The sequence below is a fragment of the Eurosta solidaginis genome, chromosome 1 (assembly GCF_040869045.1).
Source record: "Eurosta solidaginis isolate ZX-2024a chromosome 1, ASM4086904v1, whole genome shotgun sequence".
Classification (NCBI taxonomy): domain Eukaryota; kingdom Metazoa; phylum Arthropoda; class Insecta; order Diptera; family Tephritidae; genus Eurosta; species Eurosta solidaginis.
In genome coordinates, this window is record NC_090319.1 from 370,305,738 (window position 1) to 370,325,225 (window position 19,488).

General features: G+C 34.9%; 2 protein-coding genes across 2 annotated transcripts; both read right to left on the reverse strand.

Moving 5' to 3' along the window:
• Positions 1 to 488: 488 nt before the first annotated feature.
• On the reverse strand, positions 489 to 11,764 carry LOC137245027 (larval cuticle protein 65Ab1-like). The gene is made up of 3 exons (XM_067775013.1): positions 11,671 to 11,764; positions 918 to 1,045; positions 489 to 857 (listed from the first exon to the last, which is right to left on the reverse strand). Exons 1-3 carry the CDS (start codon positions 11,686 to 11,688, stop codon positions 632 to 634), a joined length of 372 nt encoding a protein of 123 aa, XP_067631114.1. The 5' UTR covers positions 11,689 to 11,764; the 3' UTR covers positions 489 to 631.
• Positions 11,765 to 15,749: 3,985 nt separating this feature from the next.
• Positions 15,750 to 18,380, reverse strand: LOC137245032 (larval cuticle protein 65Ab1-like). The gene is made up of 3 exons (XM_067775027.1): positions 18,296 to 18,380; positions 16,201 to 16,328; positions 15,750 to 16,139 (listed from the first exon to the last, which is right to left on the reverse strand). The coding sequence occupies exons 1-3, from the start codon at positions 18,311 to 18,313 to the stop codon at positions 15,914 to 15,916; spliced, it is 372 nt and encodes a 123-aa protein (XP_067631128.1). The 5' UTR covers positions 18,314 to 18,380; the 3' UTR covers positions 15,750 to 15,913.
• Between the last annotated feature and the right edge of the window lie 1,108 nt (positions 18,381 to 19,488).

The following is a 19,488-nucleotide window of genomic DNA, read 5'->3' on the forward strand; positions in this document are numbered from 1 at the left end:
CTCAAGACTCAGACTTTACTCGACTGTGCGCCACGTATGCTTGTCCCTCCTCGAACTCCAAAATATTTTGATGTCACTTCCACCGAACTCTATATAATATTTGTGCAAAATATGAGCCAAATCGCACATCATAGGTCGCTTTCTATTCATGTATGTATTATGTGTTCCAAATATGAACCAAATCGGACCAAAAACACGATTTGTTTAATATCTCGATCCTTGCACCATCTAGCGGCAATTTTTCTTCATGGGTAGCTTTCTATTCATGTATGTATTATGTGTTCCCAATATATGACCAAATCGGAAACATCTATCGGAGTTTTTTTTTCTTATTACTGCATTGTCATCGGGTTCTGAACTATATTCCAAGTTTCAAGCTTGTAGCTTATCGGGAAGTTACTTATATTTTAATTACAAGATTCATTCACAACGGTCGTGCGGCCAGCCTGTCAAGTCAAGCTAAATAAAACCGTTTAAAAATGCCAACGCAGATTATGAAAACAGTTTTTTATTTGAAGTTTTCTTATAAAAATTATTCATACGAAAATGGCAGTTACTCCAAAAAACCAACTTATAAAAAAATATAAAATAAAACAAAAAATTACTGCTATCACAATTATTTAATAACATCTCAACCAGCCGCTGATTTCAAGGCGCTTGCACTCAATTTACGATTTTTGATCATATAACGTGGCTTGTAGCCATCTTTGTCGGCAGTGTACATGGTAATCGTTTCAGTATCCGTCTTCTCATCGTAAACCGTGTATGAACCCATAACGACGAGCTGTTCGTCTTCTGTACCTGGATTCATAATCACACCTATCTCCTCACGTTTGCTGCCGTTTGGTTCTTCCAAACTAAACATAAAATACTGCTTAATTAAATTTTTTAAACAGAAAAATCTTCATAAAACTTACTTGAAACGATAACCCTCTTTTGTGGGTGCCAAATTATAGTATTCCGTCATAACTGTGGGGAATATGTAGTCCAAGAAGCCAGCATTCACTGACATGGAGAAGCTAGCCAATATGGCTACAGCAAGAAACTGCAAAAAGAAAATTTAATATAATTCAAGATTTAAGTGCACAAAATTTATTCTATTATGACTGAGGAAATAAGAGGCCTGTAAAAATTAAAGGGTGATTTTTTGAACTATTCTTTGAATGATAACTGCAATAATTGGATATTAACAATTTGTTTTTTTCTTCACTGGGATAGGTGAAAAATTAAAGATGTTACTGTTTAAGCGGCAGGTACCCAAAGAACATAGCCAACAACAATTGCATAGCTTTGGCTACTTACAAACGTACTGTAAGAAAGTACAAATAAATATATGCAAAACAGAAGGCAATATAAGTTGCACTGCGGCATGACTTGGCAGGATTTTGGGTTCAAATCCCCGCTCCTTGATAAAAAGGCTTATTAAGAAGCCTTCCGCCTTGGCATACTGATATCGCGTTGTTTCAACTTTACCAAAAATATTCAAAAACAAGTAAAGGTGTCTAAGTTCGGGTGTAACCGAACATTATATACTCAGCTTGAGCTTTAATTGTACATTTCATTTCAGATAAGTTACTTTTCTACATAACACGTGGCACAGCCCGTTTAAAAAAAATGTCGCCCCTTTTCCTCTTATAGTAAAACTTGATAAGTGAAGTATCATGATTCAGAACAATTTTTGCTAAGTTATAGCTTATTTTTCTAGTCTACGATCCTTTTAAATTTGTTTTATATCTAAGTTGCCGTGGTCTTTAACCGATCCCGTCCATTTTTACTAGAAATAAATTCCGCTATAAGGAAAATATGCGTACACAATTTCATTAGGATCCGTTAATTATTCTTCGAGTTATGGCTCTTTTATATAAAAGTGGGCGTGGTCTTTACCCGATCTCGTCCATTTTTTCTATATATATTTCTTGCTGTAGGGAAAATTCGTGTACCAATTGTATTACGATCCGTTAATTTTTCTTCGAGTTATGGCTCCCGAAACATAGAAAACTGCTTAGTCACAAAAGCGGCGGTGCCACGCCCGTTTTTTTAAATTTGAAGTTTTTCCTATTTATTGTTATAAATGCACTTGGGAAATGAAATACCATTGATATAAAGCTCTTTTTTGCAAAGATATAACTTATTTTATTCGTCTACGACCCTTTTAAAAATCTTTCATATAAAAGTGGGCGTGGTCCTTAACCGATTTCGTTAATTTTTATTCAAAGCATTCCTTATAGTAAAAGCAATCTCTCTGCCGAATTTTGTTACGATAGCTGTACCGATTTTTGATTAATGATTAATAATATTTGTAAAATTGATTTTGTCACAAGTGGGCGGTGCCACGCCCATTTAAAAAATTTTTTTTTTAATTTTTATCAAGAGTCGGAACATTAGTCCACTAGTCAAATTTCAGCATTCTAGGTGTATTATTTACTAAATAATCAGGTGTTTTGTGTTTTCCAAAATGTTATATATATAAAAAGTGGGCGTGGTTATCATCCGATTTCGCTCGTTTTCAATACCAATCTATTCTGGGTTCAGATAAGCTCGTGTACCAAATTTGGTGAATATATCTCAATATTTACTCAAGTTATCGTGTTAAAGGGCAGACGGACGGACGGACGGAAATGGCTCAATCAAATTTTTTTTCGATACTGTTGATTTTGATATATGGAAGTCTATATTTATCTCGATTCCTTTATACCTGTACAACCAACCGTTACCCAATCAAAGTTAATATACTCTCTGTGCAAAGCACTCTGAGTATAATAATGAATGTTTGAAATAATTAATCTTACATTCGAATTCATTGTTTTAGTCATTTTAATATTATAATGTCAATAGAAACAACGGAACAAGTTCTATTTTTGGTTGTATACATAAAAAAAAAGCCAATATGGAAAGAAGAAGATTTATTAGAAAAGTTTTTCTACTATTTTGACCTTGAAATTTCTTGTTTCATATATATTTGCATCTGTCAAAACACCATTACTCACACATGAAAAAAATTTAAATCTAGATTTTAGTGATACTTTTAACAACATCGAAAAATAACTAGAAATGTATAATATATGTTTGTATGTATGTTTGCGATTAGCATAACTCACTGCCTACTTAAAAAAATAGTTTCTTTACCACTATTCAGAATTTCACATATTTGCCATATTAGCTAATTTGTATATTTAAGCATTCTTTTAATAATAAAATTGAAACATAAATATTTGGATTAGGCCTTCCTCATGAAGTGGTAGTGTGTTAAATTAAAAAAATTATATTAAGAATTTTACACTGTCACTGGGTCACATACAAACAATCAAATGTAAACATTGAAATAAATAAAAGGGCATAGACCAATATTAGGAACGTAACAGCAGTAAGTTTTATGCGAACCGGAATTCGAGCTTGCAAACTTGCTTTATCTAAATCGGATTCACAATCGAAACCGAACCCGGAAGTAGAAGCTGGCTATAAGGGATATATGTTTTTTTTAATTTATATACATATACGCTTAAACTTTATATGGACTGCTAAGCGTTAAACTTTATCTTCGTTTCAGAAATCGCTGCGCAGAAAATTAGTACTCCAAAATTTCCATACGCATTATTCTCCGATGCACCTGAAATATGTGTCTATGTTTCACCTCTACATTACATCTATGTATTACCTCTACAAATGGTGTTTGTCCACTATTCACCGCAACCGAATAAGCTACATACAGCAGAGGACGATTAGTTCTTTTATGGATCGAGCGCTTCGGGATATTCATATCTGAGCATCTAATATCGGGTTGAAATTCAATGCGGAGAAGACGGATATGGTCTTGTTTACAAGGAGGTACAAGGTCCCAAATTGGACCAGGCCTAAGTTAGGAGGGGTGACCTTACAGGGGAAACCTTGCACAAAATATCTAGGAATCATCCTAGACAGTAAGCTGTCATGGAAGCTCAACGTGGAGGAGAGGGTGAAGAAGGCCTCAACGGCACTCTATGCATGTAAAAGAATGCTGGGGTGTACGTGGGGCTTATCGCTCTCCCTTTTTCATTGGGTTTTTACAGCGATTGTAAGCCCTATTCTATACTACGGAGTTCTGGTTTGGTGGAAAGCCACACAAAAAACAACATACCTCAAAAAATTAGAGGGTTTATACAGACTATCGATGCTTAGCATTACGGGAGCCCTGAAAATAACCCCGGTGGCTGCAATGTATGCCATTCTGCATATTCCACCTGTAGACCTGTTAGCAAAGAACATAGCATTAACAACTGCAACCAGGCTCGTACTAGTAGTATAGCGTCATCAATCACAAGACGAACAGACTACCTGATTCCCTATCTGCACTTCGAGGGAGATCTTAAGGCCACAATAGAGGTGGAAGGTTGGCGCAAAGGTGCGCAAATGGCGGACGAGGCGATACATGTGTACACAGATGGTTCCAAAGTAATGGAAGGGGTAGGGTGCGGTATACTGTGCTGATCCGGAAATAAGCAGATCCTACAAGCTGCCGGATTACTGTAGCGTTTTCCTAGCGGAAATATTAGCCGTAACCAAAGCAGTAGAAACCCTGAAAGAGAATAGCTTAAGCTGCAACCGTGTTAACTTTTATATTGACAGTCAAGCAGCAATTAAGGTGTTAGAGTGTAAGCAGTCTCTGGAGAGAATCAGGACAGGGAGAAGTATACATCTATATTGGGTCCCAGGGCATAAGGGAATAGATGGGAATAAAAAAGCGGACGGACTAGCTAAAAAGGGCGCCTCCCTTGAAGCTTGCTCCATAGACGTCCCAATTAGACTGGGCGAGATTAAGCGAAGGCGAGAGGTGCACATGATCGACCAAGCGGGAAAGGCGTGGGTTCAAGCGCGGGGCTGTAAAGTGTCGAAGATTATGTGTAGGTCTTCCAACATTAGACTAACAAAGTTGCTTCTATCATTAAAAAGAGAGGACTGTAGACTCATGACAAGTATTCTGACTGGACACTGCCTTCTGGCGTCACATGCCTTTAAATTAGGCTTGGTCAGTGATAGCAGATGTAGGAAGTGCGGGTTGGAGGAGGAAACGATCGAGCACGATCTGTGCTCGTGCCTGAACTTGCCAGGCTAAGACTCCAGCTATTAGGAGTGATACAGTTGCCAGATCTAGAAGCAGCAAGTGGCTTAAGTCCTAGGAAGCTTCTAGTATTTGCCAAGAGGACGGAGTTATTTTATAACATAGGTCCTGGTTTTTGATTGGGTTTTTCAGTTTGGTCGTTAAAACAAACTTCTGGTAACACTACGGACTCAATCAGTCTATGTGAGGTCCTCATGGACCGGCCAGTCAACCTAACCTAACGTACAGCAGAGGTTTGTGAGGATAAGCGTTTTTTTTACCCGCAATCGTAGACGTATATATTGGTTTAAACATCACGGCTGTTATAAAATAATTTAGGAAAATGTAGAACAGTACAGCATTCGAATTTTCTTTTCTGGAAAATTTATGTAATAAAGCAATTTGTTCCTGGTGCGTATTTTTCGCAAAAGCATTTCACAGTGTTCTAGGGAGGGTTGCGCGTTTACAACGGTTTTTGGATTGTTTACACTTTCATTGTAAACAATTGTAAATTATGACTGAATATCACAGAACTGCCTAACTAGGTACTGCTTGCTAGGTAGCCGATCTACCAAAAACAGGAAAAAGAGACCCCGTTTCTAGCCACTAAATGCCCATTTCTCGGAGTATTATCCTCAGAAATGAGTTACTCGCACCGAAAATTGTCACAAAAAATACGAATCGACTTTGATTCTCATGAATTTGGAGCATTGTATACTTTTTCTAATAAATTTCAAAGCTATTATGGACAAGGTAAAAACTAGACATAATTCGTCATCAGGATTTCCGGTGGGTCACATGGATATCAATTATTTAGGACATAATTTTGACGACAACGGGAAGAATAGCGGGGTTTTCTTTTCTGTGAAAAATGTTATCCTCATATTGCACCCGTAAATTGTAACCTTTGAACTCGATCACCTGGCGGTCTGCAAAATAACGAAATATTTTTGTGAGAGAGCATAAAAACAAACAAGAGAGCATATAATAACGAAAAGGGCAATATTATTTTCCGCACAAAAAAAAATGCCATAAGTTGAAATTACAATTCCAATTCCAATTTTTAAAAAATAAACAGAACAAAGGGAGTATCTTAACGCTGCACTATACACAATAAAAAGCCGTCACGAAATACTTAAAATTTTTTTAGTTGTGATGAGGAATTTCTTGAATGATGCTGATCTTCGTGGAAATTATTTAACATAAGGCGCGTTCAATTATTGAATTTTATTGAAGTTATACTTCTTTAGGCACATTTTAAAAAATGATGACAGTGAAATTTTAAGATTTAACACACAATTAATAGGTTGACAATGCAATCCTTGTATATGTTCGATGTGAACTGTACAGTCAAACTTGCTTTGAGTGGAACTTTCACCACAGCACATTATTCATCACATATATACATGTCGAATTAGATTGAATGGTGAAAGCAGCAGGCACTCGCTAGCGTTATTTAACTTCGGGAGTGCATTTATACATACATACATATTTATGCGTCAAAATTAATAGCTCGGCCGACAAAAAGGAGCTAAGCAACTTAACAGACAAAATAAGGGCCAGAAATATTATTATTATAGGTTTACCGCATGAAGCTGCATCGGATGAAGGAGTCAGTGTATTGTGCCGGCAGAAGTTGAACTTCCCGAATATTGTGGTTCGTGACACTCGTACCATATTTAAACAAAAAAGCGTTGTGGGTGTCGTTGCTGAACTGGGATCGCACTCTATGGTGAAGGAAGTTTTGTGGAATGCAAAGAAGCTGTCTGGATCAACTATTTATATTGATAAGGACCTCGGCGAGCATCAGCGCTTGCAAAAAAAAGCTCACCTACAGCTTAAGAAGGACTTATTTGCCCAAGGTCGCTCTAAGAAGGCGCTTGTGTATAATAATACGATGCGTGTCAACTACAAGTGGCTCCGATTCTCAGCTGACGATACGTTAATGTGCGGTAACGAGCCGGCTGACTCTGTGTTGAAGGAGTATTATGGGAGCGCTATTTCCGCACCTGCTCAGGAGAGCTTCTACGTCAAAAAACTAGGATTTTTAAGTAGTGGTTATTTAGGTTTAGATCAGACTTTTTCAGTATTTTCCTCAAATGATGTCGATGTATCGTGTTCTAGGGAAGTTTTTGATGATCTCTCGGTTTTGTCTTACAATATAGCTAAATTTAATAGCAAATTTAAATTTAAGGATGCTTTTAATTACATTCGAAGTTTTGATATTTTCTTTTTATTTGAAACGCATGTTTTGGCTGAGCATAGATAAAAGTTCTTTCACCTTTTTAAAGAGTATCAGTTACATTGGATAAATACAACCAAAGCACATAAAGCTGGCCGTGCTAGTGGTGGTTGCTTGTTTGGTTTAAAAGTGGTATTGAATCACGCTACAGGCTGAAATTCGTCACAGCTTATGGTTGCACATATTTGTCTGTCCATCCAAGTGATGGTGTCTTCTGTTTCATTCCGCAATACTTGAACTGCACGCAGTGGAATGCTGATTTTACATACCTCCTAAATTTTCTAGAAAATGTCAAACCCAGCTCATTTTGCATTGTTGGTGACCTCAATTGCCGTGTAGGCTCATCATAAGTAGTAGGAAAGGAAGCATTATCTGGAGTGTCTCATGTTCGTGTCTCACGTGTTTCCAAGGACTGGGTAGTAGATAATAAAGGCAAACAATTTCTTCGTTTGGCTGAAGACTTTGGTGGGGTTATTTTAAATGATAGGGTGGATGGAGATCTGAGTGGGGAATTTACTTTTTGGAGCGGGGTTGGCCGTACACTGATCGATTATGCTATCTGTTCTTTTGAAATTTTGGGCTTAATCGATAGTTTTTCTGTAGGATCAAAATACTTCTCGGATCATATGCCGATCGTTATGAAATTCCACGGTCGCGTGTATACTACCGACTATGTCTGGCCTTCATCTTCTGCCAGACCCTCATGGAAACCGCGCAGTGCGGAAAAACACAAAGAGGCTATCGCTAGTTCCTGCAATAACGATTATATATATTCCGTGGTAACTATTGATCAGAAAGTGTCTATAATTACCGAAAAGTCAGCTCAAACTTACGCAGAAAGGTAATGAACGCTTTAAATATACTGAGAAAGAGGAATTTTGAATGCGATAGGATTAAGTGTCTCCCTCTCCGTAAAGAGTATGTAACGCTTTGCAACCGGAAGAAACTAGAGTGGAGATGCAACGAGATTGAACAGCTGAACACTGTTAGAAATTCAAGCGATTGGTGGCGTTTAGCAAACTCTCTCAAAAAGGTCCGATGTAAAGTAAGCTCCAACCTCCAAATCCATGATTTCTATTCCCACTTCAAGGATCTTCTTTTTCGCCATAACATTGACACGTGTGTATACTGGGCTATGCCTCAACGTACTGACCCCTTTCTTGATGGTCCTTTCGACTACTGGGAACTGCAAGTGGTTATAGATATTACCAAATGCAATACAGCCCCAGGACATACGAGTTTTATAAATTTTCTCCGCAATGTTTCCTCAATGAACTGCTGGCGCTTCTAAATTTGATATACGTGAGAAAGCAGATCCCTTCCTCTTTCAGTTCCGCAATCTTGATCGCTCTTTTCAAAAAAGGTGACCCCAACATTACCACAAATTACAGATATTTGGCTCTTTTAGATACTATCTACAAAATCTTCTTTGGGATCTTACTGAACCGCATAAATGCTTGGATCGATTGTAACAATATCTTGGATGAGTCCCAAGCAGGGTTTCGCAGTGGATATTCGACAATAGACAATACCTTTGCGCTTTCAAGTATTGTCAATCTAAATTTTTCACGCAACAGAAGAACTTTTGCCTTCTTTGTAGACTTCTCGTGTGCTTTTGATACGATTCCCCGCAATATGCTCTTTTACAAACTAGCCTCCTATGGTATTTCTACTCATATGATTAAAATTTTGAGCCTTATCTACGCTAATACATCTTGTAAGGTTTTGTTCAACGGCAAACTGTCCGAATCTTTCCCTTTAAATCACGTGTTCCGTCGAGGCTGTCTTTTAAGTCCGATTTTATTTTCTTTATACTTAAATGACTTGAATGATTATCTGTGCGGGGGCGTCATGGTTGATAACAGTAAGGTAAAGGTACTTATGTATGCGAAAGTTTTGGTCCTACTTGCGGAATCTCCTGAACAGCTTCAGTAAATGGTAAACTCCCTTTGCGACTACTGTAGCCAATGGGCACTAACTGTCAACCTCAGTAAGTCGAAAATCATGATATTTAGGAAAGGTGGTAGGATGCCTGGAACCTGGAAATGGTCTTATGGCAGCGAATACATTGAAATAGTTAACGAATACAAATACTTAGGTGTTCTCCTTACTTGTCAGTTATCTTTTACAAAGCACTTATATTCAAAGTTGGTGGATGCTAAAACCGCTATTAACGCAACGTGGTTGAGCTACATTAACAACCCCCGTATCTGTTTTAGCCAGAAAATAAAAATTTTTGAGGCAGCTTCCAGGTCCATCGCGTTTTATGGCGCACAAGTATGGGTAATCGCCCACTTCGACCATGTCGAGAAACTCTTTAGATTTTTTATAAAAAAACTGATTTTCCTTCCCTCTAACACGCCAAATTACACGCTGCATCTGGAAACAGGTTTACAACCCCTATATTTACACACCCTCCGTCTACACATGCTTTATATTGCTCGTTGTCTCAGACTTACTTATGACAGACTACCTCGCTTCCTGGCGGTAGAGACAGCCAATTTAATAGCTAATATTCAGGTTTTCACGTCTTCGCTCTTAGATCGCCTTGCTGAGAGTAATACGAGTATGTTCCTAGAAATGGCTCAAAAGTCTACTACCCACGATCTGTACCCTATGTTAGTGACATTAGGGAGTTCATATTTCACGGATGATTTCACAGCTTATGCCGTTAGCTTAATTCTACGTGTAAGGGGAGGTTTGCTGAACCTAAACGCAAGAGCTTACAAAAACATATCGTCTCCATTTTGCACAGTTGTAACTTGTAAGTGTCAGAAGATGCTTATCACTTTATTGGTTCATGTCCTATATATAACAATATCCGTTTGCTCTATTTTGGGGAAAGAACTTTAAATATGGCAAAGGTCATTGCTATTTTAATTGGATATAATTTCGACTCTCTTGCTAAGTTTCTTGCAGACAGCATTAAATTAAGTGGCTTAATATTAAACGAATTCTCATAGCTTGTAAACAATTTATTTAACATGCAATGCGACACGCAACAATTCTGTTATTGTCGCGCTTTTTTACTTTTATTTATTTATTTTATTTATATGTTTGTTCGATTTTCATAGTAGCTTTAGTCATAAGCTGTATTCTGATTTGTTAAATATATATATACTACTACTACTACTACTATTTATGCATGTTAATGGTTTAGAATGCATCTGCCTCTTGAAAAATTATCTTTCGTCAATAATTTTATACTTTTCGTTAAAATTCTTAAACAAAAGTTGTATTTTTTGGTATGTTTATATGTATGTATGTACATGTATGCAAATGCTTGTGCACTAAGGAGATTTTATATATCTATGTATATAAAAAGGATGTACATAAGTTTGTATGCAGTTTATGGACTCTGAAACCACTTCGCTGATTTTATTCCAATTTGCAGGTTAATTTCACAGCAAACTGTAAAGTGTTCCTGTGAGGTGTCTTTACGTGAAGTGGACTAGGTTCAGATATTTTCAAACATATTCTATTCACTGTTCGATTTGCTTGAAATTTTCGAGCCTGCGAAAAAAAAATGGCGAAAATGTAAATTTTTCGACCAAAACACTCCTCAAAACCCAAAAAATATAATTTTTTCAAAAACTGTTGTAAAAAGGTTGGCAATAACAGTTTTTTCCCTTTTCGTGTAGATTTTTCTTCAGCAATTTTTATAAAATATAAAACTTTACACAAACATCAGCGTACAGAAATACTAAAGTGGTAATTTTTATCAAATTTCGTCTATTATATATTTTACAAAAGAAAATTTTCTGTATTTTGTAAGTGAAACTATGCAAACCAATCTCAAAAAAACTTTCGAAAATTAGAAAAAAAATTTTGCAAAAATTGTACATATGAAAAAATATTTAAAACACTCTGCAGAAAAAAATTGTCAAAACTCAATGCAAATTTTGAGAGACCTTTAACTTACACTTGTTGTAATAAAATTGATTGGGCTACTATACTGCATTCTTAAAAAAAGCTAAATATATAACGAGCCACAAAACTGCGTACTCACAAAAATTCACAGGGCTCTAAAATCAAAGTCCGCAATTTTGTTGAGTTTTCCAAAATTTTCGAATTCCTTCGAAAACGGTTTTGAAAACGGTTTTTGTAGTTTAAAAAATATACAGAAGTTTTTTCCTTAAATAACGAATGGCTGAAGCATATAATTCAGATATGGGGGTGAATCAGTATCTGCCGAATTTAAACAATTTTAAGTAAGTAATTTTAAATCACTGCACACAATTTCACGCACTTATTACTTTTCAATTGCAGATTTTAAAAATCCTTTTCATTAAAATACAAAAAATTACACTTGGTCTTTTGAAATTTGAAAATATTATATTATTTCCTCACTTACCAATTTTGTAGATGCCATGGTAAGGCCTATTGAAGATCACAACACTGACTGAAATATAAGTAACAAATTTGCTAAACATATTGCTTTCGTTTAGTGTGGGCAAAGTGTAATTATTTAATGGCACTTACAAAATATCTAATACATACACGCGTTCATACATACATACATACATATATGCAAATGCTTGATGAGCGTTTGATCGGGCGAGAATAGAAGATATCAGCTGAAACTAGCATCATCAAGAGCCACACGTGTCTTACATATGAATAAATATGCATATATTTGATGATGTTTGAATTTCAGCAATCAAAGTTTTTACGCTTTGAACAAACCGGTCTAACGTAAACTTGAAATATGCTAATTTACACCGAAACATCAAAACGTTTAGTAGATATTGACATTTAATTATTAACGGAAAACGCAAAAAAGGGCAACAATATAAACAAGTAAAGGTGTCTAAGTTCGAGTGTAACCGAACAAGATATACTCAGCGTGAGCTTCAATTGTACGTTTCATTTCAGATAAATTCCTTTTAACACGTGGCACCGGCCGTTTACAAAAAATGTCTCCCCATTTCCTCTTACAATAAAACTTGATAAGTGAAATATCATGATTCAAAAATATTTTTTTCTAAGTTATAGCTTATTATTCTAGGCTACGACCATTTTAAACTTGTTTTATATCTAAGTTGCCGTGGTCTCTAACGGATCCTGTCCATTTTTACTACAAACATTTTCTGCTATAAGGAAAATATGTGTACACAATTTCATTACGATATGTTAATGCACTTGGGAAATAAAATACCATTGATATAAAGATCTTTTTTACAGAGATGTAGCTTACTTTATTCCACGAACCTTTTAAAAAAATTTTATATAAAGTTGGGCGTGGTCCTTAACCGATTTCGTTAATTTTTGTTCTAAGCATTCCTTATATTAAAGACAACCTCTCTGCCGAATTTTGTTACTGTAGGTTTAACGATTTCTGATTTATGATTAATAATATTTGTAAAATTGATTTTATCACAAGTGGGCGGTTCCACGCCCATTTTAACAATTTTTTCCAAATTTTTATCAAGAGTCTCAGTGTCAGTACACACGTCAAATTTCAGCTTTCTAGGTGTGTTATTTGCTAAATAATCAGGATTTTTGTGTTTTCCAAAATGTTATATATATAAAAAGTGGGCGTGGTTATCATCCGATTGCGCTCATTTTCAATACCAATCTATTCTGATTCCAGATAAGCTCGTGTACCAAATTTGGTGAAGATATCTCAATATTTACTCAAGTTATCGTGTTAACGGGCAGACGGACGGACGGACGGACGGACTTGGCTCAATTAAATTTTTTTTCCATACTGATGATTTTGATATATGGAAGTCTACATCTATCTCGATTCCTTTATACCTGTACAACCAACCGTTATCCAATCAAAGTTAATATACTCAGTGTGCAAAGCACTCTGAATATAAAAAGGCCGATACTCATGAATAGCCAACAAACGATTATGATAAGATCGAAAAAGTAAGGGGTAGACTCAAGTAAATTTACAAGAAGTCCAATCGAGCAAAATGTAAAAAATTTACATAACGAATATCAGTTAGCTAAAAAAGTTAGAAAATCCCAAAGCGCATTCTAAGGTAATATTTAGAAGCATTTAAATACCAAGAATTATTTGAGAATGATTCAATTACATATCAAAATCGCACCTATACGAGGCTATTATATTCGTTTATTTATTTGTTTTGTTGTTTGCAATTTCCTAAGTGTGTGCGTTATTTCATTCATAAAATACCTTTCTAATAACATACAAAGATTCTATACATTAGCGCATGTGTGTGTATATGCTTTGCTGCATGCATGTGTGCATACCCATATTTATATGGCTTATGAATCAGTGTGGTAAGGTAACTTGAACAAATAATTAACGGTTATAAATAAAATTTATTCAAGCTATTAACTCTCCGCCTATTTCAGAGCTTAATCGCACTTGTAAATTCAAACCACAAATGCAATACATACACAGCAATTCAATCATCAGCGAAGTTCACCGCACACACATATTTATAAAGCATAACAATGCAAACTCATTGGGATGCTGTTGTTATTGTTGTTGTTGTAACAGCACTTCGTCCCATTTTATAGGTACGACCACTCAAAGAAAAGTCATAAGAATCCTCTAGCGGAGGTACGAGAATTAGCAAAAAGATGCTGCGTCACATTGAATCATGTTGATATATTTGACTCGCAAAACCCAATTGAGCTATTTTTTTAACTGAGTCTGAGCAATTAAAAGTAAAGCCTGAAATTTTCTGCAAACGTTGTAAATTTCATTTTGAGTACGTGGCGTGAACTCGGTGAAGGAATTACCAGATACTATACGCATATGTATGTTTGATTATGCCGAATCTAACTAAAGTCCATTTAGAAAAAACACCCCCAACAATTTATGGTGGAATAAGTACAGCTTGTGAGCATAAAAGTATTCACTAAACTGTGACATAATGTGGGCACAATGAAGGTTTTAATACAGTTGATATGAAAGAAATTAGATACAAATCAAGGTAAAACAAGGAAAAAATGTAAAGTAAGGGAAATGATAAAAAGAAAAAGAGAGGTTAGAAAATATAAGAAGTTAACATCAAAGCCAAAACCGAAACCGACAGAGCACAGCGTGTTATGATTTTGTTATCGCAGCCTTATCGATGAGTTATCTATTTGTAACGACAAATTATCATTTTGCATGTGTTATCGACGAGGCATAAACGAGTTATCGATTTGTTATAAAAGTGTTTCATATATAATATCGATAGCACAAGCTATCGATGAGTTATTGATTTTTTCACGAAAAGTTTTCGGTTCATTATCTAAAAGTTAGCGATTATTTAACAAAAAATTACCGATATGTTATTAACATTTTATCGACTTGCTATCGAAATATTATTGATTATTTATCTAAAAGTTATTGATAGGTTATCAAAAAGTTTTCGATTTGCTATCGTAAAGTTATTGATTTATTATAGAAAAATTGTACTTATCTGATCGAGTGATACCAATGTGTTATCGGCGTCTTAAAGATTTGTTACTGACGTCTATTGACCTCCTTTTAAACAAATACTGATAAAAGCTCAATATAGAAATGATAATAGATCTGTAACCAATCGATAATAGTCGATAAGAAACCAAAAGGAAGTCGATAACTCAGCTAAAACAAGCCGATAACTAAATGATAACTCGACAATTATAATTCGATATCGATGGTTACCGATAAGAAGCCGACAAAACTCCTCTCAAAAAAGCAGACATTTATTTTGTTTAAGGTAAAGTTGTATATGTTGTGTTTTACGTATCAACACCTGTATCGTATCAACACACATCGTACTTCATGGCTTTTTAATAAATATTTTCTTTTTGGTATTTGCTTTAAGAATTTTTCCAAATACGTAGCGGTATATTTGTCTGGCCGAAGGTACAGACTAATTTTTATTTTCAGGGTGGTATTATAAAAAATAATTGAAGCTGGTATAACCCTTTAAGGATCTGATGTTACCACATTTTAATAGATATAGTAGATTTAACAATGTGCTTTATTGAATTATATAAAACGACGAGTGTGAAAATGACATAGTATTTTTGTGATTTCTACTTCTTTCTAAACGCCGCCACCAATAATATGCTGACATATTCACACGCAGGTAGGATTTCAACATTGTATGCGGAGAAAAGTCTGTGCAGTTATTACTGAGCTGATCCGGATCATAAAGGGTAATTTTAACAAATGGGAAATAAAATTTAATGTCCTGACGAGAAAGCATTAATTAGGAGGTATGGCTTTAAAATTTTAATATGGTCACATTAAGTCATTCCCGAGATTATCGGACATGTACTTTAAAAGTGCTTTTTACCGGAACGTATCTGATCTCTATTCGATAAAGGACCATCAACATTGATAATATTTCCCAGAACTTTCAAGTGTTGTTGCAGGGGTTGTTTTTCACATATTAATGTGAATTAGCAGCAATGCTAGTTAAGCCAACTGAGGTCCAAATCGCAATCTGCTGCGGCCTCAACACAGACCGATTACGAGAAACATTGTTTTGTATTTATTAAAAATTGTCATATTTAAAAAAGTTTACATGATAATATTTACAAATATTAAAAAAGCATTTCTCTTTTAACAAAATAGTCTAAAAACAAAACAAAATAAGCAAAACTAAGCGTTATCTAAACTAACATATAACTTTTTAACCAGCCGCCGATTTCAAGGCGCTAGCACTCAATTTACGTTTTTTGAGCATAAAACGTGGCTTGTAACCATCACTGTCGGCAGTGTACATAGTAATTGTTTCAGTATCCGTTTTTTCATCGTAAACTGTATATGCACCCATAACTACGAGTTGTTCTTTATCTGTACCCGGATTCAAAATCATACCCACTTCTTCACGTTTGTTGCCATTTTTTTCATCCAAACTTAAATGAACATAATTATTAATTTGGTTAGCTTTAAGATGAAGTTTTGTGCAAAACTTACTTGAAACGATAGCCCTCTTGCGAGGTTGATAACTTATAGAACTCTGACATAACTGTGGGAATTACATCGTCCAGGAAGCCAGCATTCACTGACAAAGAGAAACAAGCCAAAATGGTTCCGGCAATAAACTGTAAAGAGAAAATGTGTATTGATTTTATATTTATAAAGTAATTTGGGTATTTCTTTTAACAGTTAATTGCATAAAGACAATTCATTTCTATTTATATACGTTTTCTCATGTGAAGTTTAAAACTTATCTGCGCTATAAAGACGAATTTTGTTCACAAATAATGTTTTTATCGGACAAAAAAACCTTAAAGCTCACATGATAAAATTGCTCTTATTTATTATTATATGCCATCCCTGCCAATTTGAAATTGGTCGAGTGGATCACGTTTGTGTTATCTATATCTGGTACATACGTTACGAAAGACTTAAGACACAAACTTTTTGGTTGAAATACGTATATGTTTCGTTACATCAATATCAAGGGCATCCCAAAACTATTACTATCTTCAAATTCAATACTTTTGGAAGGTTTTGTCTACACTTAACTCAAAATATTGGAAGAGAAGCTCGTCCTTAAATCTCTTCTGGGATAAACAGCGCCAAGTATTCATTTTATTTATTTTATTACCGCTTGCTCAAATTTTTACGACTGCGACTATGATATCGGCTAAAAAAAATAAATACATTTATATTTCTTAAACTTTTTCGGTAATACGTTACTTTGAATTTACAACAACATGACAAAACGCGTGTTCGAAAATACACGACTCCACTAACATGCTTTACGGGTAGTGTTAATTTACGCAAAATTTGTCTTTACGCTGGTACGCTTCCAAGCCAGTACGAATAAGCTGTAGTTCAATTTTACGCTGATATGCTTCAAAATTACACGCGGGACCTTAGCTATTCCCAGTTTACTTTCTTTTTTTTCAGTTAAACCTTTAAACTGAAATTGTAATCAGCATAGGTAATAACTTTTGCTGTAATTTAAATCTTTTTACCTCACGACCTAGCGAAACAATTTTTTATTGTAATATAGCCAAGTTTTGAACTAAAGCTTGGCTGTTTAGTAGGAAATACCCACTCGACTGCTCGAAGACGTCCTGTTTCAAAAACACATATCTTAAAATTTAGTCGAATTCAGTTGAATAAGGCATTATTTCAGAATTTGTTTCAAAAACGGCCGATCTGAGCATAAAGTCAATACGTTTTTACTTTGGACATGGTGTTTATGAAAAAAAAAAATTGAGATAGGACATTCTTCAACCGAATTATGAGATAGGGTGTTTCTAAGATGTGGTTTTGTTTCACATAGCCGTCAAGTTCCAAGCTTCAAGCCCCTCGCTCCCAGGCAGTTTACCTCCAATCCGAGCCAAAAATACCAAAACCAGCTCGAATTCTATACATTTTTTTTACCTGCGTAGCTTCTACCATGATTTTTTTATCTCGTCCATCGATTTGCATCGAATTTTTCAAAAATCTTGAATACAGCTACACCTAGTAAGATATTGTTCGCGTTCTTTTGCAGTAATCAATACCCTTAGTCTTAAGTATCTGGCTCTTCAGAAAGTTACTTCAAACTCGATATCGAAATTCCATCGGTTTTAAGGGAACTCTACAAATATCTCTATCCTTAGTACAAGTTTTATGTTTATTTCAAATCGATGGAAGATTCAAACTTTAGTACGAATTTTCTAATTAATTTGATCTGTGCTCTTTCTACCGGATTTTTTATGTCGTATTGCATTTTAACCGAGCTGCGGTGCTTTTAGGAACTAGCTTTTAGTAATTAGCTTTAAATTATATCGGAAGGTCAGACTGGTTTTATAGAGTTTTCGTAGATTTCATCGCTATTTTTTCCTATACACCCACATACTTCGAATGGCTGAAGCAAAGATTTCACACAGAAACATGTATCAATATTTTTCGCGCTAAATAAATTTTTGAGTTAAAAATTTCAGATCTCAACAAACAATTTACGTACTTATTACATTTCACTTTCTAACGTCCCCGTTTTCATTAAAACATACCAACGAAATAACACTTTTTTTAAACACTGAAACAGTTTAATTATTTCCTGACTTACCAGCTTAGCAGATGCCATGATGTGGCTTATTGAAAATCACAGCTCAGACTGAAAGAAAATTTTTTAAACACTTTGCTTTAGTTTCCTACATTTAAATTGCAATTGAAATATTATATAAAAATATCGAATACCAAAAACGATATATTTTATGTGCATAGATATCCAGATATTTGCATGTTCATATGTATGTATATGCTTGAATAGAATTAGATGAGCTTTTAGGTGCGACTAAATAGAAAATAGTAACTGAAACAAGTATATCACCCAACACTCTATTAATATGTATTTATTTAATGACTTCGTTTTTTGTTAAAAATTAGTGAATTCTAGCCAAAAAAGTGTTTAAGCCGTGAATGAACGAGTCCACAAGAAACTTGAATTATGCAAATCAACCATCAAACATTTTGACTTTTGGCAAATTAATTCAATTTGCGGATGATCACGAACATTATTTAAGCAATCAAAATAAGCTAAAGGATGGACTGCAGTAAATTTACGTGAATTCCAATTCACAGAAATTACGAAAAATTGACGTCATGAAAGGCAATTTGCTATAAACAATAGGAGTTCTCAAAACTCTTTCAAAGTTTATATGTAAAGGAATTAGTAGTTATTTTAGAAATATGTAATAACATTCACGCTCTCCTGTTTGCGACGCTTTTATACTTGTATCTTTGTTATATTGTTTGCAATTTTATAAGTTTGTGTTTTAGTTTCATTCATAAAATTAAAAGCCCTACACAAATCAGATATATTTATTTTTATACCATAAGTATGTATGCATATATGTACATTGATTTGCATTTGTATGTATGTGATTATTTAAACAAGTAATAAACGACTATAAATAAACTTAGTTTGAGTTATTAACTGCATTTTTTCGCAGCTAAGTCACGACTGTATGCTCAAACAGCAATAAGATACATATATTCAATCAACAATTAAGTTCACTGAATGTTTTGTTTGAATAGGGCAATGTACATTTATGTTAGCGCTTTAGGGGGCTTAGGATATACCCGCGGAAAGGATATTCCTGTCATAAGAGACGCCTAAACTCCATATCCATCACCCCTACCAATGAGCCCTGGAAAGAGAGAAAAGGTTATGGGAAACAAAAAACCAGACGGATGAAGAACGCATCAAAGTTATTAGTAAAGAGATCAGGGAAAAACGGTTAGCATGTGGGACAGCAA

Coding starts and splice junctions, on each gene's coding strand:
- LOC137245027 (XM_067775013.1), bottom strand. Junction 858..917: donor AAAGAGGGTTATCGTTTCAA/GTAAGTTTTATG, acceptor TTTTATGTTTAG/TTTGGAAGAACCAAACGGCA.
- LOC137245032 (XM_067775027.1), bottom strand. Junction 16,140..16,200: donor CAAGAGGGCTATCGTTTCAA/GTAAGTTTTGCA, acceptor TGTTCATTTAAG/TTTGGATGAAAAAAATGGCA.